The 24,715-nt window shown below is 37.3% G+C and overlaps 1 protein-coding gene across 2 annotated transcripts in view; it reads left to right on the forward strand.

Moving 5' to 3' along the window:
• The window catches only part of CTNNA2 (catenin alpha 2), a 460,705-nt gene that overhangs the window by 18,359 nt on the left and 417,631 nt on the right, over positions 1-24,715 (forward strand). For both annotated transcript variants that reach the window (XM_030042992.2, XM_030043077.2), the window contains exon 2: positions 23,970-24,165. In XM_030042992.2, coding sequence (XP_029898852.1) covers positions 23,970-24,165 — 196 coding nt within the window. The remainder of the gene's footprint in view (positions 1-23,969; positions 24,166-24,715) is intronic.

A 24,715-nucleotide genomic window follows, 5' to 3' on the forward strand; every position in this document is an offset into this window, starting at 1 on the left:
TCGACATAACCTTGGCAAATTGCAGATGATAATCAGAAAATATAGAATGTAATTCAGTACAGGCAGTTAGAAAGCTCTGCACTTGGCCAGGCATAATTAACTGCATAAATACACATCAGTGACCTGCCATAGAGGAGGCAAAGAATGGTTGTGGATCATAGCTGAGCATGTCAAGAGTGTCATGAGTTACTAAACAGGCATGCACTAAATCCAGCTGTACAAGAGTGTCGTGGTTTAAGCCCAGCCGGCAACAAAACACCATGAGGCTGCTCGCTCACTCCTCCCTACCCTGGTGGGATGAGGAGGAGAAAATATAGAAAAAAGCCCGTGGGTCAAGACAAGGACAGGGAGGGATCACTCACCACTTATGGTCATGGGCAAAAACCAGACTCAACTTGGGGAAAAAACAAAATCAATTTAATTTACTACCAATCAAATCCAAACAGGATAATGAGAAGTAAAACCAAATCTTAAACTAGCTTCTCCCTACCCCTCACTCCTTCCCGGGCTCAACTCCACTCCTGTTTTTTTCCACCTCCTCCCCCTGAGCGGTGCAGGGGGAGGGGGAATGGGGGTTGGGGTCAGTTCATCACACGTTGTCTCTGCTGCTCCTTCCTCCTCAGGGGCAGGACTCATCACTTGTCCCTTGCTCTAGTGTGGGGTCCCTCCCACAGGAGACAACTCTCTACAAACTTCTCTGGCATGGGTCCTTTCTGTGGGCTGCAGTCCTTCAGGCACAGACTGCTCCAGCGCGGGCTTTCCCACGGAGTCACAGCCATCTTGGGGGTCATCCAACTGCTCCGGCGTGGGCTCCTCTCTCCCCGGGCTGCAGGTGGGCATCTGCTCCCCCGCTCCCCTCCATGGGCTGGGGGGGGACAGCCTGCCGCCTCACCACGGGCTGCAGGGGCATCCCCTCCTGCCCTGCTCTCCTCTCCTCCTTCTTCACTGACCTCGGTATCTGCATGGGGGTTCCTCTCATATTCCAATCCCCTTACTCACTGCAGGTTCCCCTTCTTAAATCTGTTATCCCAGAGGTGCTACCACCATCGCTGACGGGCTCGGCCTGGGCCAGAGGCAGTCCGACTTGGAGCCGGGGAAGCTTCTAGCAGCTTCTCACAGGAGCCGGCCCTGCGGCCTCTCCCGCGCTCTCCAAACCCCGCCACACGAACCCAAAACATTCAGAAATACACCTTCCTGAAAAATAGTCCTCCTATGGTTTTCAGCCCTGGTAGGGCTGAGCTGGTCAAGTAAGATGCAATATGATGTCCAGTTTAAGCACCTCATTTCAGGAAAGATTTGAACAGTTACAAGAAGTCCATGTTAGAGTGATAATGAAGGTCAGAAGTCTAGAAAACATGACCTTCTGTGAAAGATTGGAGAAACTGGAGCTGTTATTGTAAGGAAAGATGACTGAAGTAGAATGTAACCGTTCTCAAATAGGTGAAGAGGGAATGGGACAATTTGATCTCCAGGCCTACAGTGGATAGGATGAGAAATAATGGACTTTGGTTGCAAAGAGGAAGATTCCAGATAGCTATCAGAAAAAGCTTTCTCATGGTAAGCCTCGTAAAGCATTGAAATAGATTTCCCAAGGAAGTCATGCAATGGACAGTATTCAAGGTCTTTAAAACTGGAGTAAGTAACAGTTCTGCCATACCACTGTTGGGAATGGCCAAGGTAGAGCTGATTCCATTTTGCAGTGAGAAAGCCTGGATATTTTTTTTACACCTTTTCGACGCATATGGTGCTAGGATGATTATTTTGTTTGTTTTTCTGAATTCCTTTCCTGTTCAGTCTTTGCCTTTTTGACCATCAGTGAGCAGTGGCATTCACAGCATCTCTTTCATCTGTTTTGAATAGTGAAAGCTTTGTATATATCCTTGTTTTTTTTCCTCACTGTGCATACCTTTATCTTTTCAGTATTGAAGTTTATCTACCTCTTTATCACTAAATGCAGCAAGTGTCTTCTGTGTTTCTTTGTGGTCAGCTTTAGTTTTGACTAATTTCATTAACATAATATTGTATTTTATGCATACTGTGTCATCTGTTTCTTTTTCACTTTATTCATATATCAAACACGAGAATTGTTCTTAAATTCTCCAGTATATTTCCTATGTCTTTTGCTAAGTTTGAAGTTTGAAGTATTTCAGTTAAAAATCTCTATCGCAGGCCCAAGAGGAAGTAAGAAAACTGATGGAGACCTTTGATGATCAGAGATACTCTGCATGTAAGGTCTTGGGTCTGGGGAACTCAGCTGTTACATTTTAATTACTTTTATTATTGAGTTATATTATTCTGGGGTTTGTGAAAGGTTATGACTACAATCTGAGCAATTTCCTGAAAAAAAGGATGTGAACAAACACAAGGTATAATATTAAGATTTTTGTCATAGAGAAAGCAGGAAAGATCACAGTGCTTTTTTTGACCTTTCTCTTGTTTCAATTCTCAAGACATTTTTCTTTAAGAAGAAAAAGATTGGCAGATTCTACTGTTCTAAGAAAGCTGTAAGATTTTTATTAAGTGTTGGGATCAGGATCAAGGACTGGGTCAAGAATAAACAACCACATGGTTTGTCCTCGCTCAGAGACTGATAATCAGAAATAACGAGCAATCGAATTTTAACTAAATATTGTGGGAGTATTCATGGTGTTTTGCCTTCTTCTGTGAAAATTTGCTGGTACTCTTGAGAGAGCAATTCTTTTCTCTGTATTATAAACAAACAGGGAATATGCTCCTGGAGTGTGTGTGTGTATGTGTAGGTTTTCATTTTTCTTAATTTTAGAGACTGCATAGGTTCAGATCAGCACTGAGGCTTCTTATTCTGGTAACAAATTATTCCCTTCCACTTAGTCTGGAAGAGCCTAATATTCTTGGTAAGGAAGTTCTGGCTTCCCCCTCCCCAGCTGGTGCTCAAGTTTGAGACTAATAAACAACCTAATGCCTTCTTAAAAATCAGGAAATTTATCAGCCAGAGATAAATCAGCAGACATTCTTCCTGTGGTAACAGGATTTTAAATGGGGACTTTATCTTTGAATGCAAGCTGTGCCCCCGAGTCATAGTGAAGCAAAGTTGTGTTTCATTATAAAATGCTCAGGCATTAGCATCGTATGCCTAATGAATAATGTCACGTATTTGGACTTCAGTATCTTCTAGCCTGTGCCGCTGTGGATCAGACCTCTGTTGCACCATGTGCTGTACAAACTCACAACAAAGCGACTGTTCATACTTTCAAGAGCTTTTTGCTCCCTTAGTCTGTGCTGCTTTCCTGTTTTGTTAGTTCTTTGTGCATCTATCTTTTAAATTCAGCACGGGGAATTTTTGTAAGGCTGCTTAAGAGTGGATTGTTTGAAACAAAAGGCAAGGCTGCTACTGAACCTTCAAATTGTTTCAAAGACGTTGAAATAGAGGGGGGAAACATCCTTCAGAGCATCTGTAGTTAAATAGGAAATATTTTGGTTTTGAAAAGTTTATAGGTGTGAAGTCTTTGCTTGTGCAATCAAACATTAAAATTAATCAATTTTCCATTCATAAGTGATCATATTAAAGAGATCATAAATAATTAACTACGTGAATTCATATTCTTGCCCAAAATACTTAGGAAATGTAAAGTGGATTTCTATGGTAATTTTCTAAGGTTGTCTAACTTGATGTCCTTTTTGTGACTTCAGTTTCATTTATGAAATAAAAGTGAATATTTAAGCCTCTTGAACACCTTACTTCTACCTGCATTTGCCTATGTAGGAAACCATAAGGTTATTTAGAATTAGGCTTCAAATGTGGTTGTTGGTGCCAGATACTGGAAGTAGTGAAGATCTGTGTGTGAATTCTGTTTGTACAAAATCTGTCATTTAGAGGCAAATCCTGCCTCATTTAGAGGCAAGGTTTGTTGTTTGCCACTTGTTTTCATGCTATACTATCAATTTTTATTTTATATGTAATTTAATTCTATCTTATCCACTTTGTAGTCAATACAATATTATTAAAAAAAAACCCAAACCAACAAACCCCATAAAAGTTTCTGTGAATTTTGATTTCCCAAACAAGCCTTTGGGGGAGAATAAACGTACCAATGTCTATTCCAGTACTGAGCAGCTTCTAGCTCTTCTGAAAATCTGAATGTATTAATAGGAACTGCTTCTGTCTATCTAATACTGGAGGATATCTCTGGATGTTAACTTGGGTTGTTTTAGTTACTTAAGAATGGAACCTTTCCTGCTGATTGTGTTTTAATTAATCAATTTCCACACAGTTTGTATTCACAGTCAGGGGTGAAAATTCTTCAGATTATTAAAACCAACAATAACAACAAACCTTGAATACGCAGAGGAATATTAGATAAGAGAGGATGACACCCAGGAAATGTAAATCTTCCTAATTATTCTTATATGGCACATCGATCTATTTATCTTCCTGAAAAGAAACATTTCCTGCTATTTAGTGTGTAGAATCCCTTTCTTAATTTCATATAAATACTTCCGAGGAAGATGTTTTTCTCTTTAAACTCATCCTTCTTAATTGCTGATGTTGTCAAGATGGTTGTTAAGATGTTCATCAAGCTTTACAGAGTTTCTTGTTAGCTAACAACTTAACAGCTGAAGCAAAATTCTCCTACTCTTTCCTCATGAATGAATAACTTTTATAATGCTGTTAATATATTTCTGAACATAGTCACTCTGTTGCTGACCTGTGTGATTATCTGCTGGCATCAGTGCAGCAAGATTGTTCTTATTCCAAGTTTCTCTTGAAGTTGTGGATTAGTTCTCAAAATTCAGCATAAATGAATATTATTTTTTTATTGTTTCTGGAGATTGTGTTTTCCTACTTTAGAAACCATCTGACCAACCAGCTGAAAAAAATTATTTAGGAGGCTTGAAGCAGTTTGCATTGAAATGCAGGTTCTTTGTTTTCATGGTAAAGCATAGAGATTTCAGGAATGTCATAATATCTGGAGTTTCAGAGTGTGGATAGTTTTATTTGGCTGAAATATATGCACTGAGCACTCCCTTTCCTCCTTGGGAGCCGTGATTTGAGATAAGGTGAAACTGAGAATTCAAATGAAATGATGTCAGATATAGTCTAATGACCTAATTAAATCTAACCTGCATTTAGCTTTCAAAGGAATACAAGTAACTGGCATTATATAATGTAGAACTGATCAAACTTTTCAAAAGGGTATTCCACAGCATGTGTTCCATATTTTTTCTTCCAGTTCAGATATTAAAAACAAACAAACAAAATCCCCAAACCCCAACAACATTTGTTAGGCATGTAATTTTGTATATCATACTCCCACATCTACTTCTAAAATCTCTTTCCACCTTTCTGACAGTTTGTCAACACAGTGAATCACATTTATTTGTCCTAAAATTTACTGGAAAACTAGTTCACTTAACAAAGGCCTTCAGACTTAAAAATAGGGATTTTTAATACTAAATGTTTCACTTAATAAATGGTACCAAATAAGTATAATTTGTAAGACTGGCATTTAATCTTCAATCCTTAATGCTAATACTCAGGAATCACCTTCTAGTTAATGCTCTATCATGAAAACTTATGTGTATGGAAAAGGTTTGTACCGTTTTTTATTAGAGAACTTGAGGCCGGACGTAGTAAGACAATGTAAAAAATTGCAATACAAAAGCAAAGCCAGCTTGCAGTAGAACCCTGCTTGAACTTTTAAATATAGTGTTATAATGGACAAAAAATAAGAGTCTAAGTGTGTTGACCTGTACTATATGTAAGAAAGTTCATTTGCTCCTCCTACGATTATTGTATTTTAAATGTCAAATTGACTGAAGAAAATTTCCTTGAAGAAGACCAAGATTTACATATTGAATGGAAAAAGTGCAAGACCATAATTTTTGATAGTGAAATCCTAAGCAGTATCTAAACATTGAAGTCATACAGTCAGTCTTTGCATAAGGGCTCTTACGTCTGCTGACTAACATTATGTTATTATGTATGTTAAGCCGTTTGTAGTTAGGCAAAACTATAAGGCAGAATAGACTTGATTTTAAATTCACAGTAGTTGCCCATAGTGGGCTTTGCACTACTTGAACTCAACCAATTTGTGAATAAGACACTTTATTTGAGCCAAGCGAAAATCCAGCATGGTTATGGTCTGCTGGTGTAGCAGGATCAGCAGCTGCAAGTCAGAGACTCTTCTTCATGATGGGCCAGAGCCATTGCCTAAAAAAAATCCCTGTTGAGGCTGCAGAGTGCAAAGCAGCCGTGCTTGTGGAAGAGAAGATTCAGCAATCGGCAACAGTTCTGGCAGCGGATCTTTCTGGTACAGATCTGGCTTAAGTACAGTTTTATAACAATCCAAAATAAACAGGGTTGCTTTGCACTAGGCTTTTATATCTCTCTTACCCCTTCTTTTTCAAGAACCTCTGGTGACACCTCCAAAACTTCGTACATTAGCAATAAAGAAACGTTTTGGTTTTGGTCACAGGCTGAACGCATCATTCTGTCGTCCTTGTGGATAACTCCTGTAAATAAAAATTTACAGAATTTGCATTGATAGATAAATTGTAGTGAAGCTGATGTTCAGTGATGTAGAATTATGTTGTATAGTGATTCAACAGCAAAATTGCCTTTTGTTAGCTCCTTCCAGAATGTATCTAGGTTAATCTAGATATTACACTATATAATTCTCTTTACATTTATAAGGGAATGTTTTCTGTAGCAACTCAGAAATGTGTGCTTCAAAAAAAATAGAAGGAAAATTAGTTTTTTTGTTCCTTCTTTGATAATGGTGTTCATATAGTTTACAGCAAATAGCAAAAATGAGACGTTATCTAGAAACAGTGCAGGAGATGCATTTATAGTTAAATGTAACTTTAATCAATTAACATGGTTAATAAAAAAAAAAATCATTGTATTTCATTGTATCTAAGAAAAAAGTACACAAACAACCCAAGGATAAATATGCTTCTTGAAACAACAGAGTAGTACTTAGCCTAACATGCAATCTTTCAAGTGGCAGAATGGAAGAATTTTTATGTTTAGTTTGACTAAATGGTTATTCTTTTAATCCTTTGCTCTACTTTCACTCTGGTGCTTAACAAACATTTCTACTCATAGATACTAATCTTAATATTTCTATTCCCAGTCTCTAGTGTCTCCTAGGTTATACTACAGGTAATATTTTTACTCATTCCCTGTGATAACTGCCTGAAACTTTCCATATTGTACATTCAGATGTATTTATTTACAAATTTTTGGTCTTTTGCGAGTCAATCGTTTCTATTTTTCTGGTTAGAGATGTACAGATTTCTACTGACTCTATGCATTGCTCTGAAAATGAAGAAATTAAGCTGCATCCTTGAAGAGTATGTTGGGTGGTTTTCAACATGTCTAGTAGTGTTTGTGAAGAACTGCCATTCTCTTGAGTAGTGGTTAGTGGCAGAAGAAAGTTATGTTACAGAACAGTTGTGTTGTCTTCTGTAACAGTTATGTTGGAGAATTCTGGCATTTTTAAAAGGCTTTTCATAATTAAAGAAAACAGTTAAGAGCTGCTTGTTAGGAAGCTGACTGGGGAAAAAATATTTTTTTTCTAAGTTTCTAGCAGTAATAGCCTAACAGCCTACTGAGATAATTGGTGTAAAAATGTAATATGGAATTATATTTTGTTAAGGATGACATCCATGTTAAATTGTTTATTGTTAAAAATACAGGCTGAAGTCCATATACTTTAATGTTAATTAATACACTTGTTTTTTAATAAAAAGCTTATTCTATGTGCCTTTGCTTGTGCCAGAATGAGTTGAAAACCAACTTAATGTCACTTTCTGTGTTTCAGACATAAAACCTCTTTGGCACCTGCTGTTCTGTTCTGCCAATTGCCACTTACTGCTGGGAATATATGTAGCAGATTCTTTTCTTTTATGTCTCTAAGACTTCTATTGGCTCTCACTGCCAGCTGGGGTTATTTCCCCTCAAATTTGTAATTTTGTTCTTTCCTTCTCCACATGGTTAAGTTTAATCCAAAGTTATTGTTACTGCGTTACTATTCGGAAAATAGATGCTGATAGTGGTAATGGTTAAGAGACAGTGGGTTAGGAAGGACTATTTCATTTTCAGCAGGAGGGGAAAACAATCTGATCTCTACCATGGCAGGGAAAACACAAACCCAAATTCAGTTGTCAGGTGGGCAGACAAATGTCTAGTAATGTGGTGATTAGAAGGGTTTAGGTACCATATGCAGCGGGATAATTAGATGTATTACTCATGGTTTTGTTGAAACAATGAAAAAATTGTTGATGTCTACTCAACTAGATCTATCTGTGGAACGTGTGGGACAGAAGTAGCTGTTAGTTCTGTGTGGGATGATGTTGCTGCTCTCTGTTCTTCTGACAAAAAAAATCAAGATCAGCAGAAGGAGTACAGAGATGGTTTCTGTTCCTGGCAAATCCTGGGCAAAAGCCAGTACTTACTTCTAATTTGACCAAAGGTGGTGTCGGGAAAGGTTCTTTTTTGCCATGTCTAGAATTCTGTCTCTGAATAGGCTATTTGAATTAGCAAGCCATAGTGCTATGGCAGGTCTTCAGTGATGAAATTCTACAATAAAATAAAATATGTTTTTGTGCCAGCATAGAACAGTACCCTTTTAATGCATGGAATAGGCTCTACTGAAAAGTAATATCCCCCCCCCAGCCCAAATGGATGAGGTGGCTGTTCTCTAGTGTCAATTACACCATATATATGACCATCAAAAGACAGCTTTGAACCTCATTTTAGTTGAATAGTAATAAGTTGAAAGCTCAGTCAGTTGGTATTAAAAAAAAAAAACAAAAAAACAAAAACACAAAAAGAAACAAAGCAACCGTTCAACAGGCTCCTTCAAGTCTCTCAAGCAATTTGTTTGTAATAACGCAATTGTGTTCTTCTATTTTTTAAGATAGCTTTCCTTCCTTTATTGCTGTGCAAAAGGTACACAATAGAAAGAAATTGAGTGCTTTGTCAAGGGAAAGGATCTTGACTGTAGATGAAATACAGGCTTTGCTTTCTGCGTCTCTCTACAAGGTATAGGGGATAGATGGACTACAAAGCAGGTCAAAAACTGGCCAGACTCCTGGACTTCAAGGCTAGTGGTCAAAGATTGATGGCCATCAATTGCCAGGGGCATTCTAGTGGGCTTGGTGTCAAGCTGATATTGTTTAATGTCTTGTCATTGATTTGGGCAACGGGGTGAAATGCACCCTCAATCAATTTCCAGACAACACCAATTTGGGAGGAAGGTCGATATGTTCAAAAGCTAGGGCTGCCATGAGGAGTATCTCAACAAGCTGAGGAAATAGGCTGACAGAAACCTAATGAAGCTCAACAAAGGCCAGTGCAAAGTCCTGCGGTGGGATGGAGTAATCTGATGTCGTGATACGAGCTGAGGACGGGCTGTCTGGGCGCTGCTCTGCAGAAAAGCATGTGAGAGTCCTAGTGCACAACAAACCCAGAACATGAGACTGGGGAGCAACATGGTGGGAAAGGCGACCAAACTCATGCTGAGCTGTTTTGGTGGGTTTAGCATAAGCATAAACAGAGGGTCAGGGTACGTGATTGTTCCCCTCTAATCAGTAGTTGTAAGACCACATCTGCAGTACCGAGTCCTCTTTGGGGCTCACGAGTAAACAAGGCATCGCTGTACTGGAACAAGTCCTCATCTTACAGTGAAGTTGGCCCTGCTTTGATGAGGGGCTTGCCTAGAGACCTCCAGAGGTCCCTTCCAGCCAAAATTAACTTACGATGATATATGTAACAACATGATTTTTGAATTTTACGTTGGCGGAGGACATTTTCTACAGTGTGTGAAATGTGCAAAGTAAGCAGACTAAAAAAGCACCATTCAGGGAATACTCTCGTCTGTCTTTTTGCATGAGAATTTATAGGTGCTTTATATTTACAATCTCTGTAGTGTTTTCTTCGCTGTTCATAATGTAAGCATGACTACAATTGAATGGTAGAGGTGTGGCTATTGATGTTGTTGTGCGATTCTTTCAAGACTGCATTTTAAATTACTTCCAAACTGAAAAAATCGGCAAAGTAAAATGGAAAGACTGAAACAGTTATTTCCCTCTGCCTGTGTACTTGCACCTATTCTGGAGGTTGTCATCACCATGAAATAGGTGGCTGAAGGTGAAATGTGCCAGCATCTGAAAATTCATGATCAGCAATGTTATTTTGTTTAAACTCCGTAATTCAAGTCATTCTTTCTCCAAAGTGGATACCTGAGTGTGCGCTTACTGGTTGATTAAGGGTAAAAAATGGTAGGGAAAGAAAAGAAAAAGTATAATGGTCTCGTCTCATCTGGAGTGTCTCAGATCATAGTATTTTGTAGAGTTATGATTTCATTTAAATAAATTTGTTTTGGATAAGGATTGAAATAACAAGGTAATAATATTAGCTTTAACCTGTCCACATTTTGCCTTAAAGAAGTTTGTACAGTCTTCTTGGAAAAAAATATTTTCTTCATTTTCTTGGTAGTCATTTTAAATCATTTTCTTCATTTTCCCCCGTTGTTATTAAAAAAAAAAAAAAGACTCAACGAATAAGTTAATTTCATTATTCTTCATACTGCTGGAAATAGAACTCCCAGAAAATTAAATAATATCCATTTTGGGGGGATTTTGATTTAATCTCTTGTAAAAATAGAGCGGAAGATTGCTTGCTTCTGTTTTCTGATGTTCTTTATGGGAAAGGTTTTCATTAAAAAAAGATATATTACTTGTTACAGAGAAACTAGACTACTAACTCGCTGCATATGTCTCAAGTATTTTACTTCCTTCACTTCCAGTACTTTACGTTAACTGAAACGGAAACTCCTGGGAATCTTTTTCCTTAGGTTTTAAGTGCTGTATAAGATTGTTTTAAATGCTGTTTAGGAAAGTTCACAAACAGTAACAACAGTACCCTAGGGGAGCTGGTCTCTGAGGCTCCATCAATAGCTAATGGAGGGCTCTCCCAGGAGCGCCAGCTTCTCTTCTTTGGCTAGTGGAAGCCTGGGGAGATCAGCCTGCCTGTGATAAACCTACGGTAAAATACGGTAAATGTAGCGCTACCTGCCTTTATAGTTACCTGCTATCTTAGTTTAGTATCCAGTTAATGATTATTTAAATCCTCTTACGTTATTTCCCCTAATACAATGTCTTAGTCATTGGGAAAAAAAACCCCAAACAACCAAACCTAAAGATAGACAGATAATATTAAAGCTTCTGTTCTAGATACAAGGTAGGAAATAAAAATCCCCCCCCCCCCCCAACATAAACCCCCCAGAATTAGTTAGAAAAAGCTGTAGAACCTTACTAAGGAAATTGCCATCTCTCTTTTGCCTTTTTTTTTTTTTTTTTTTATCCTAGCCAATACAACTGTTGCCTGCTTTGTGCTTGAGTTCCTTTGAGAACTAAATCTTAAATAATGCTGCCTTTAAGATTGTTAACTGATTTTTAAACCAAAAAGAAGCATCAAGAAAATAGTATGTTCAATATCAACGAAGAATTTCACTTTGTAAAGTATGTGTTATTTATAGTGACAAGTCTCATACAGATCCAACAGTACAACACAAAGAACAATAAACCCGGGGATTTCACCAGTAGTGTTTTACTGTTACTCTAGTGTGGTGTGCCCTCATGTGGTTAAATGAAATATCTTCCCTGAATGAGTCAGACACCCTTTGAATTTATTGTCTATTCTACTAAAGAACTGGGAGAAATAAAGACTATTAGCTAAATGGGAGATAGTTTGATGCTAAGGAGATTTTTGGTATTTCTTTGTTGTACAGCTCTCAAATGATTTGGTACTTAGAGATGAGTACAAATATGCCAGCTTTCGGTTCTGATTCAACAACAGATGTGTGCATTTTGCTTGTCTTGTTTTTTGAGATTTTGAGGATCCGCTTACCAATATTTAGGACGAAGTGGTTTCATTTCTGATTGGTTAATACTGATAACTCGAAGTATGGAAACAGAAACTTGTTTGTTGATTTTCTCCAACACAATATATAATACCAGTCATCTTTTACTTTTGATACCATTTCAGTACCACAAGACTTAATTTTATGATAATAATACATGGCTAGCTACTCTATGTATCTCACATCATGCATGTTATGTGTTTGTAAGCTTGACTATTAGTTCTGTATTCAGTTTTGGAAGGAATTAATGAAGTGTTATTTTTTATTTCTCATAATTCACGTAGATTGCTAGCAGCTTTTCTTTCGGGCTTCATATCCTTACAGCAAAGTGCATATGATGATGAGTTTTCTTGTACTTATGAAAGTAGTGTAACAAAGTTTTGCCCCAAATTAAAAATTGGTAAAATTGGAGAAAACCAGGAAAATGCACTCAGGGCATTGGTGACATTTACTGTTTTAATTAAGAAGGAAAACAACAGATGTCAGGAGGGGGTTTGCACTAGCAATAACTTATTAACTGTGAGAAGTTAAATAAAGTTATTGAATGAAATATTAATTCATCCTCAATTACTGCTCAGTTGTGTCCTGGTTTTGGCTGGGATAGAGTTCATTTTCTTCTTAGGAGCTGGTACAGTGTGTTTTGGATTTAGTGTGATAATAATGTTGATAACACACTGATATTTTAGTTTAGCAGTTGACTGGGAGCAAGCCGTTTGGAGAGTGATTTTGCGCAATTAGAAGAAACACAGTGCATTAGAAATAGAGAGGAGCATCTTAAAATTTGACTTTTATATTTTGCTTGCCTTAAAGGCATTGAGCAGAATTTTTAAAAGTCAGATTAAACCAGTAGTTTTGTTGAAAACACTTTTCTCAGAGTGGTAGTAACCCATTGCATAATTGGTCCAGTTAAACACCTGCTTAAGCTTTTCTAGCTTGGCAAAAATTGGAATTATCAAAATTCCTAACAAGATACTAGAAACCTGTATTCACGAAGGAGATTCTTTAGTTCTTAAGCGAGAGGTTTTGCAATCCTAACAGCACAGAGAGGGTATCATGTAATTAATGTTGCTGTTTGTACTGCCAGGTCCAGGAGATGGTCTTGGTCCCAGTGGTGTTACCAGTTGACAAGTGTCCGCACCACCGTGCAGCACCACCATAAATGACACTAATTGGCGTTCTTCTTGTCAGGCTTTGCTCGGAGGTTGACTGAACTGTAGCAACTGAACAAGTGTTTCTGTATCTTTAGGGCTTTTCTTGGGGTCACAGTCGAGGCAAGTTGTCTGGGTGGCGTGGGGAACCTCGAGTCATGTACATGAGCAAGTGAATCCATAGGAAACTTGAGGAATATAAAGCTACTATCTTTCATGAGTGGAATATTAACATAATCTCTTTTTCCTGTTTACCAGGTAACTCCTTATATGATGGAGTTATAAGAAAAGAAGCTGGAATTCGTGTTGGCCTTCTAAATAGCATCACAGTAGTTTAGTGCCAATTTACAGCAGAACTTTGTTACAAAAGGAGAATTAAAAAAATTTTCCTTCTAATTTACTACAAATTAGAGGCAAAATATGTTAGGGAAGACATTTTATTAGCTTACCTTACATTGATTCTTGTTTCAATTGTGGGAGAGTCAGTGAAAACATATTGCCGGTTGTATGTTTTGTATAAAAGATAATTTTTCAGGAGGATTTATAGGAGAAGTGTCATGGGGGGAGGTTTTTTTTCTTTCTTCTTTTTGTTAACAGAACAAGTAGTAGGACATTCCACAGAGAATTAATACTTGCTGAAGAACTTTAAAATACTTGCTGAGGAACTTTAAAAGTGCCTTATATAATACTCATTCACATTGGCTAGGATATAAGCCTCTTCCCATGGTGTGAACACTGATAAGAAGAATATAAATTAACAGTAACGGTGTTGCTATCTCTAAATTACATCCTAAAGGTACATCATGTAGACAGAATAGAAATATGCAAATTTGTTCAGGAATTTGTATTTGGCAGCAGAAAAGTGAATCAGAGCAGCCAGCTGTCCTCAAGCTAGATTGGATTAAAATATACTGGCTCTAATCAGTATTGCCTGAGTTATCTATGTACTTTGCATCCAAAAGGTAGGTGTGTCACTGGCATTTTTTAACATCCTAGCTAATAATTTGTACATTAGAGAGAATAGTCTGCTTATTTATTAATTCTTCTAACCAGCAGGTGTTTGCAAACACTGAAGGGAGCTGGAAGGAGTGCAAAAAGATTGGGTTAAAACAGTGGAATTCGTGGATAGTGAAAGTTATATTTGTCAATGAAAATTCAAGTATCTGTATATAATAGAAAAAGAATTTCAGTTTTATGAATTAGGTAGACAGCTGGTACTAATTGTGCAGAGATAATTACAAGAGTTAATTATGTAAGCTGTTATGATTTATGGGCTAAGGGCAGTAGCAAATTACTTAAGTTGATAGAGAAAATTGAAGAATGATTATTATCAAAAAAAGGACTTATATTAGGGACTGAATCGTGCTCAGTAGAACATCTGTGTTCACAATTATGTTGGTGTAATAAGGAAAAAAAACCAGGTTTTTACATAGTACTAGAGAATAAGCACAAATATGGAAAAAAAAAAAAACAACAAAAAAACCAAGTTAGCTGCTTCTCTGTTTTGTATGTGAACGGAGAATAAGTAGTTGTTGAAAGTATTTTCTACTGTATTTTGCTCACTAACATCTTGTAGTTGGATTAAGATTACCTAATGAGCTACTGCTGAGAGCCGTATCATAAAGTTTATGGTGTGCAGAGTTGGGAATATATAAAGCAAAGTCCCATGTGTTTTTGCTCTTTCTGGATGGTCAAAGTAAAGAAGGTCACGAACACAGTGTTCAGGTCTGTTCTCTACTCCATTTTGAGCAAGGAATTGAATCTGATCTTCCTACAGCCATGCCAGTGCTTTAAGCCATGCCAGTGCTTTAAGCCGTAATGCAATCTGCTTCTTTCCCAAAGTATTTTGAAAGGTCTCTGTTTCATCCTGCTGCCAAAAGAAACAAAAAAAGAAAATCCAACCCTGCGACAGTTTGGAAAATGAAGTTCTTGTTTTCCAGATAGTTGTAGCGATTTTTTTCTTTGATGAAACAAACTTCTTTTGGAAACAGGAGGATTTTAAAAAACAAGGCTCAAGGGGATACCATTAGTATAACCAGTGAGGCAATGAGATAGTGCATCCAAGTGGAAGGTTAGCCTTATATCTAGAAGCAAAAGGGACACTAAAATGTCAGGGCTGTCTTTTCTCAGGTCATTAAGTGTTTCCAGCAGCTTGGTGATATATGAGTGTATGAGAAGAGAGGAATAGCTCGTAGCTGTTCACATTCAAGAAATGCCACTGGGAAGAACAAGTAATGTTTACTTGAAAATAGATGGGACATAGGGGAGAATAGTGCATTTTTTTGCAAATAATTAATGATCTTTCAGAGAAACTCTTTTACATTAATTTCACCAGTCACAACCAAACCAAAGTATTTGTGTGAATGGTTTTCATAATGTACATGTTTACATAGCCACATTTGATTTACCTGCTTTGGTTTATTAAAAACAAGCAAACATAAACGCTGTCCATCCGCTGAAAAATTCCAACTGCCTCTGTCATTGATATTTAAAAATCATAGAAAGTTTTGGGTTGGAAGGGACCTTAAAGATCATCTAGTCCAACTCTCCTGCCATGGGCAGGGACACCTTCCACTAGACCAGGTTGCTCAAAGCCCCGTCCAACCTGGCCTTGAACACTGCCAGGGATGGGGCAGCCACAGCCTCTCTGGGCAACCTGGTCCAGTGTCTCACCACCCTCACCATAAAGAACTTCTTCCTCACATCTAATCTAAAGCTCCCCTCTTTCAGTTTATAGCCATTACCCCTTGTCCTATCGCTACATGCCCTTGTAAAAAGTCCCTCTTCAGCTTTCTTGTAGGCCCCGTTTAGGTACTGGAAGGCTGCAATAAGGTTTCCCCGGAGCCTTCTCTTCTCCAGGCTGAACAATCCCAACTCTCTCAGCCTGTCCTCACAGGAAAGGTGCTCCAGCCCTCTGATCATCTTCGTGGCCTCCTCTGGACCCGCTCCAACAGGTCCATGTCCTTCTTATGTTGGGGGCCCCAGAGCTGGACGTAGTACTGCAGGTGGGGTCTCACCAGAGCAGAACAGAGTAGAATCACCTCCCTCAACCTGTCGGCCGCACTTTTGATGCAACCCAGGATACGACGGGCTTTCTAGGTTGTAAGCGCGCGTTGCTGGCTCATATCTAATTTTTCACCCACCGGTGTCCCCAAGTCCATCTCCACAGGGCTGCTCCCAATCCTTTTATCACCCAGTCTGTACTGGAAAAGTAATAACAAGGCCTCAGTCCTAGGTGAGGATAAACCACAAAGATTAGTAGTACGATAAAAAAAAAATGCACGTCAATATCATCCTCGAAAATTGTCCATATAAGTAGATTTTGTAATATGGTTATGGAAAATTTTGAGTAACTAAGGCAATTCAGGCAGATATGGAGGAAAGAGAAGGGGGAAGTTTAAAATTCTTAAACTTTTGGCCCATGAATTTCAGAATTCTGTAGGGAAGACAGTTTAATTCACAGGGCCAGGAATGTTTTTCTATGAGCTGTAGCTGCTGACTGCAGATTAATTTGATGAGTATGTGATCTAGCTCTATCCCCTTTCACTTCTGGCATCCCTGCCCGCACATGACCTCTGCAACAGGGAAATTCATGCTAATAGAATTTTCTGCTTTTAGCAAAGACATCCTCACCTTTCTTTTGTGCTACTGGAGCTGTGTAAGGAAGACTTAATTCGAGATGGGACTGAACTATTAATTAGTGAAGTTCTGTTTTTCCAACAGAGATCTGTGCTAGAACTGTGTGAAGCTTCTTTAATAAAATAAGAGAGCAAGGTTCCCTAGTGTGATCACAAAGCCAGGATCATTATAGGGTTGCCAAATGAGCTTATGGTAATTATCAAGTGATATATTTGATAATTGTACAGAATTTTGGGTGAGGTCTGCATTAATTAGTAACAGAAGCTGATAGAGACATTCTTTCCTTTGTACCAGCATAGGTGGGATAACTTATTTAAAATAAACCAGTTAGCTTTAAAGCCCTGCCAGAAAACTGAGCTATGTTCTTGTCTTTTTTCCTTTTTTTTTTTTTTTTTTTTTTTTTTTTTTTTTTAACACGAATGCAGTTAAAATCTTCTGGGCAGACACTTTGAAAAGCCCAAGCATAGTGTTAATAAGATAACAGGTTATTACTTTTTTTTTTTTAATAATGCAATTTATATTAAGTTATAGGTTGATATATGACTTTTTTAAAAGGGGAAAGTAGCTAATATGCCATGGGTTTTTCTGTCACTGGTATAAGAAGTCTTCCTCCCCCCTTCCCCTCTCCCAATACATCTGACTTTTCCGAATGGTGCTTCTAATTTTGGAAGAGACTGCTTTCTTAGCATTTCAAACTGGTAATTTAATGTAATTTAAAAGAAGCTGACACAGGGTGGGCAAAATTGCAAGATTCCAGTTTTTATGAGTGGTTTTCTTCATGTAAGGGCTGTGTATTATGCAGAACCCAACCTGTTAGTGCAACGACTGGAATCCAGAACTGCCCTTTCCCAAGTGAATGTTTTAACCCCACATTGAGAATGATTCCTCTCCTTGCTTACTGCCTTTCGATCATGTGAGTCTTCTGTCTCTTGCTGCATGATGGTCCAACTTCATTTAGAGAGAAGAAAACCCCACCATTCCGGTTAGCATAAGCTTCATTGATTACAATACTTCCTTGGGAAGTGGGAGATGTCCGTTGCATCACGAGGGTCCAAACTTCTACCTTCCTTCGCTCTTTTTATTAGGCCATCATATTAAAGTTTACAGACTATTTTAGGGGACCCTGAATCAAATCTGCTTTTTAAATGAAAATCATTGCACTTGTACAAATCACTGCATGAGTTTTTCCTTATATTCAGTTTGAAGCTCTCTTGTTTCAACTTGTGCCTGTCTTTCTTGTATTGGAAGCCCCAAAACTGGACACGATATTCAAGGTGTGCCAGGGCGCACTGCTGACAGCTTGCTCTCTGTGAAGGTCCCTCAGGTCCCTTGAAGCAGATTTTCTCCCCAGCCAGTCCCTCCCCTGTCTTATTGCCACGGGTTCCTCCTTACTGGTGCAGTGTCCTTGTTAGATTTTATAGGGTTCCATTGAGCGGCAGCCCTGCCCTGAAGCGTATCGACTGGTCCCCCCAATCTATCATCCGCAACTTGATGAGAGTGCACTCTCTTGCTGGCACCAGGTCATATGGAGATTAAGTCATCTAAAAAATAAGTGCAGAGGAACACAAGACATACTCTAAAATTCTTTCAGTAGCAAAGTAGATCCATGACAGTTTTCACTGACTCAATGCGTAAGGAAGATGACCATGAATGTTCATGGAATAAGGTGCTCAGCTTTCTAGGCATAGAAGTAGCGATTACAGAGGGGATTTCTAGCTCATGGTACAAGACTAGGAAATTTTGTCATGTTCTTTGGAAAGTATTTACATTTTGGAAAGAGTGTATACACTCTTCGTATCTGCTCTCAAATGTTTTCTTTACTATATATGTCACTTCAGCATCCTGAGACTTTCTTATTCACTCAGAGATTGTAGTTTTAAAAACTTGTAAGTTTCTAGACTTTTTGCTATTCTCATAAGTTCGCATGTTCTAGTTTTGATATGCCAATTAATTTTTGAAACTATACCTTGAGAGTAGTCCATGTTGGGCCGCATTGTTCTGTTTATGTTTACTGCTATACTTGCAGTCATTGATAAATTCAGAATGTGGAGGTTTTTTGGAAGGACATGTATTTATATGTGCAAATTATAATATGCGGGAGAGATTTTAATTTATACTTTTGTTAAAAGTAGCTGAAAGGTGCATATGCTAAATTAAATCTGGGTGCAGTGTGTGTTTACTTTTCCTTTTCTTAAGGAAACTAACCTCCAGTGTTTGCTTCTAGACTCTCTCTGAAATGAATGAATAGCATTATTTTGATCAAATTAGTTTGGGACCCTGATTCAGCAAAATAATTAGTTTTATCTACTAAGATCATTTAAGTGGACGTGATATTGAATAATTTTCCAAGCAGATTGAAGTGTCTGGAATAGAGAAATGAAATTAAATCATAGGTAGGAGACATGATATGTACAAGGTCAGAGACTTGAGTGACAATGCTGGGACTAGAATAGCTGTTTTCTCATCTGCAGGACATGTTACAGCAGGAGATGTTAAGATGTTCCAGTGGTGCGCACTGAAGGTTATATTGCTCTTCCTTTTCTTTGTAATTTCTATTAAGAGATACCTTTTCATTAATCTACATCAGCCTTTTGTTTGATCTTAGAGTTTGTTTTTTTTTCTTTCTGAAGAAATTTATTTTCACAGAAAAAACATTTTAGATTTATCTTAAAGTTTCAAACATTTAAGTTGATTTTTTTTTTTTTTTTTAATATTAATGTGAAAAATCTAACTGTTCCTGCTGGTGTTTTCCTAACCTAGCGTGTAAGAGAAAAAGAAAATTGTCCGGTTACCAGTCATTTTAATTATTTAAATGGATTCTGTCAAAAAAATCAGGAACTGCAATGTCTCCATTTGCCTTTAAATCTTTTTTAAATATTTAGAAACAAAAAAGCAAGCTCCTAGGGTTTCATATGAGCCCATGAATATTTCCAGATAGAAGGAGTGTCCCCAGTATGGCCTAATTATTGTACTAATCTTAGATTTCAGAACTAAATTAAAAATATTGGCAGGCCAGGAAAAGAAAAGTATTTCAAGAATAGTAACTAGCGTAGTTACGAGAGACATTCATTCACTTTCTTCTTATTGTATTCAGTGGAATTTAAATATATATAAAACTGATCTGAGAGTCCAGTTACACTCGAGATTTGTCCTTCATGTTTTTGTGAATGATCTTACCTGTGGGTGTCAGGTCACCTCTTTATAACCAAAATAAAATAAAAAAAAAAAATCCTAGCATCTGAATGCTGTTGTTTAGATAGTAGGGAGAAGTTACTATTCATGTATTTCATGTTTGTATATCTCCATTGTTTAAAATTTATAAGCCTTTGCTTCAAATTTACAAATCATTGAGGTACATTGGCAAACAATGTCTCTAGCACTGTTCGTGAATTTGTGCTCTCTTGCTGGCACGTCTTATATGATTTCATGATTAGATTTGAGGCTGAGCTTTTGACATGGTAGAGACTTTTGAATTTTTTTAATTTTTTTTTTTTATGCTAGGAAAAAAAAAGAACATTTAAAAAAAAAAAAAGCATCAGCAAAACTTTTATGAGGGAATGGGGATCAAGAGGAATACACCAGCATTTCCTTTTGAAAAAGATGATTTACTTTGGGGATGCTGTTTTCTACATGTCTGTTATAAGAAGTGATAGCAAAAGTCTCCGTCTTCTGTGGCAATTAGGAATTTCCTAGGCGTTGTGCTACTTCTGGGCTGGTGGCAGCTCAGTGCATTAGCAACGGTTTTATGCCAGCGCTGGTTCCTCTTGATCTCTAGGACCTGCCACAGACTCTGACAGAGATTCTTTACTGAGAAGATTTTGAGCACCGATAGACACACATGGAGCTTTAAGTGGTTTTTCTGTATTTCTGCATATTACTCAGCATAGGACGAAGCAATTGTCTTATGTTAAAAGAGCATTAAAGAAAATGTTATGAAATGCTTTAATTTATACTGATTTCTATATATTTTGGGAAGTTCTGATAAACTTTCCTTGTTGTTTTATGGTGGTTTAGAATTGTTTGCTTTTCTGTAGGTGTCCATAATTAGATACCAATGTGCTAGGAAGAGCACTATTTAAAGCTGAAACAAGTATTTGCTGTGAGCATACTTTCTTTAAAGACAAACCACTCTCAGCTTTCTTCCTTTCCCCAAAAAGGGTTCCTTTATCTTTTTTAAATGGATACAGATATTTTTTTTTTGTCTATTTCTGTTGTAAAAGTATACTATTAAGTTATTTTGAAAACTCCTTAATTTTATTACAGGTATAGAGAAAAAGCTCCCAATATAGGGGCCAAAATAGATCAATATTTATTTCTCATTTCTTGATGTAATTGCACCTGTGGTGTGCCCTTGCAGCCACCTCAGAGCTTGCTGCATGAGGTGCCCGTCTCCTAACTAGTCCCTTTTTGGGAATTCAGCAAAGCACTCTCCATAGTCTGGGTTAAAGACTCCTGCACTTCACTCTGAGTGTGTAAGAAAATGTGAATTTTGTGTTTGTCCTTATGCTTCCTTGAAAAAAAAACCCAAACAGGGATAACTGATGACCAGCCAGCTCCCATTAAACAAAACTCACATAATTAAAATCAATGTATTTTCAACCAATTACTATTTTTCCTTTGCATATTACATGCTTACCCATTCAAGAAATGGATTTTTGCAGGACTTACCTCATACTTAGTTTAGGAGTTTTAGGAGGAAGGCCTCTCTCGTCACTCAATGCAGTTTGTGTAATTTAAATCAGGATATTTATTTTTCTATCTCAGTACATTTTATTTAAAATTGCCTGGAGATAATTGTTGTGTTATGAGGGCTGTATGTAAAATGGTTTGTTAGTTCTGCTGAGACTATTGTTGCACTAGTAAATCCAACACGTAGAAACATTTTGGTAAAGAACACACCCACAGACACACGCACTCTATATCTATCTAAATACATATTTATATATACCACCAAAAGATTTTGGAGAATATCATGGTAAAATATTTATTTAGGATTTATTTCACTTAATTTAGCAATCTAATATGTATTTGCTTGTTCTCAGTCTGATTTTCTAGGTTCCCTTTCTCGTCAATGATGTCTTATTGACTGTACCTAGGCACAAATTTATTGTATTCTACAACAGCTGTGGTCTCTGTTCCCATTCATCGACTGCATTAGTTCAGTACTTCTAGATGATCTGACAATAGATGTGTAACTTATTTGTAGGTAAAATTAGCTGAAAAGGATCCACCTGATAGCTGAATCATGCACAGAAGGAGCAGACTTGCAGACTTACAATCCAGTAACAGTGATTTTGATGATTTTTAATGGGAAACTAAAATTTTAAGGTACCAAAAGAAGTCTGCAATCCATCTAATTTCCATGTCTTCACAGGATTTCAGCAGTTCTTGTGCCAGCTACAACTTCTGTGTGTTTGTGCTATTTCAAGCATTTTTTTTTAGCTATTGACCCCTGCATCTGCCTAATAGAGAGATCTATGAAATAATCTGATTTGACTTAATTTATTGACCACCTTTTCTTTACTTCCAATCTTTTTCTTCTCCCTACTATCTGAACTATTCTGGCAGTCTAGTTCTAGTTTGTTTCATAAGTCCAAATAATTAAGATCAAGTTCCAACATTATTCTCTTCATCTTTGAGTCTCCTACGTGAATTTCAGCATGTGCTTAACCAATTTTATTGCTTGCTGTATGTGAAAGCTTTTCTTAGTCATCCTTATGATGTGCTGGACAAATTCATTCCATTTGCTAAAACTGAGTTAGGTTACGGAGGTAGCCTAGTTTCTTTATTTATGAAATTCTAAAATCCTTAAATAGACAATGATCAACCACAAAAGGATCTTCAGAAAATGTCATGAAGAATAATTTCAAGGGAAAACTAATAAAGAAAATATTATTTCTAAATATAAATAGTGGAAAAAAAAACAGACGATGGAAGAATATTACATTCCTGTAGCCAGGCAGACTCCTTCCTGAAAGAAGGCTCTAGAATACATTGTTTTTTCACCCAATACATCCATGCATATGAGTATGGTGTTTTCAAGCCCTGATAATATCTTTTTTTTCCTTTTTTTCTTTTTTTTTTTTCTTCTATAGTCTATAGTTTTTAGATGTGATTTGAAAAAAAAGAAACCTAGCTCAAAGAGCAAAAAAAAACCTAGCTCAAAGAGCAAAAAACCACTGCACAAACAGCATGACACAAGGCTCTTTGCTCACAACTGTACCAACCACCTTGTCATGCTTCTTGTAGGATGACAGTGAATTTTTACACTTTGTTTTAAAATCTTTTGCTTTGTAGTGTACTGTCTTTATTGCAAAGGTTTTTATTTTCTTACAGTGAATTTCTGGGTTAGCACACCAATACATCACTTCAGCTGCCCTGGTTTGTATCCTCGTTAGGGTGAATTGCATCCCTGAGCATTATGGATCCATGGCTCTTTTTTCATGTGTTTAACACCTGATGATATCTGATTCAGTATTCTTGTTTTACAGAAAGGCAGCCTTTTACTGGTAGAGTGATACAAGATTTTTTTGGTCCAGCAAAAAGCTGTGGTATGCACTGTGCTGTGTTGTTAAGCTTTGTGGTTAAAGTTTCTAATCAGTTTATCGACAGCTCAATAAAGAATTCCTTTAGGAGATTCTACAAACATGGAAGCAGATTTTCTTTCTTTTTCAATCCTGGGGAGAAAGTGGGATCATTTCACTATCTGCCGTTGTCTTATGCCAAGATGTTATAAATATACTGGAGCAATACTAAACTGAATAGTTTTAACCTGTATAATCTTTGCAGCAGGAGCTATTCATTCCTTCATGTCTGGGAAACAGCCACAATGTTTTTGTCACCACTTGAATGTAACTGACAGGATTTATCTCAAGGGGCGATTGCTTTTTGAATGGTTTCTGACCCACATGTGTTAGGTTTTCATTTTAGCGGCTTATTCATTTTTTTAAAATGAAAAACAGTGACAAAAATGATACTTTAGCACCAGTGCCCTTCCATACCTGTTTCTTATCTTTTTCTCCTTCACTGCTTGACTGTGATTTGCTTAGCCCAGACTAAATTGAGGTTAAAAGGAAAAACCTTTTCTGAGGTATGTGCTGCCATGCTTTGCATTTTAAACTTTAAATTTTATTTATTCCATACATGTGACCATTACATCATTTCAAGGCTAAAGAAAATAGTGGGGGTATTGAATTAGATGGCCATCTATTGTGCTGTTAATACTTGAAGAATCGCGTTCAAACTGACAAAAACTTGTTTTTCTTCCCCAAAGGTAACAACGCTTGTTAACACAAGCAATAAAGGACCATCTGGCAAAAAGAAAGGGCGCTCTAAGAAGGCTCATGTGTTGGCTGCTTCAGTAGAGCAGGCCACTCAAAACTTCTTAGAAAAAGGAGACCAAATTGCTAAAGAGAGCCAGGATCTCAAGGAGGAATTGGTTGCTGCTGTAGAGGATGTACGCAAACAAGGTAGGTGGAACAAAATGCTTAACGGGGTAATGGCTTTATTTGGTGCTTTTCAAGATTTCTTCCAAACCAAGTGTATCAGCTACTCTGATAATGTAATTAAAACTATGTCCTCTATTACAGGACATCTGTAATATGGCATATAAGTATTAAAATAGGTATACCTTCTTGAATGGCAATGAGTATAAAAAAATGTTCTAACTTTGGTAAAAAAATGTGGGTTTTTTTTTTTCTTTTAGCTGTTCTGTCACCAAATAGTGAACTCTAATATTAATTAGCAGCCATGCTGCCTGGTGCCAAAGCTTATTGGTTAATTTTCAATTTCCTTTTTATTCTGCTGTGTAACAAAATGGCATGATTTTTCACTTTGATAAATTTGAGCAGTGGTTTAAAGCCTATGGATGCAAATGTAGAATTAGGATTGTGGTGCATACGTTTCTGAACAATCTAACAATTATCAGCCAAATAGTTACAGCAACACAGAATTACTTGTGGTTTCAAGTATATTTTGAAATATATACAAAGATTATCATGTCTAAAAAGATACAGGTAA

The sequence above is a fragment of the Aquila chrysaetos genome, chromosome 1 (genome assembly GCF_900496995.4).
Source record: "Aquila chrysaetos chrysaetos chromosome 1, bAquChr1.4, whole genome shotgun sequence".
Taxonomy (NCBI): Eukaryota; Metazoa; Chordata; class Aves; order Accipitriformes; family Accipitridae; genus Aquila; species Aquila chrysaetos.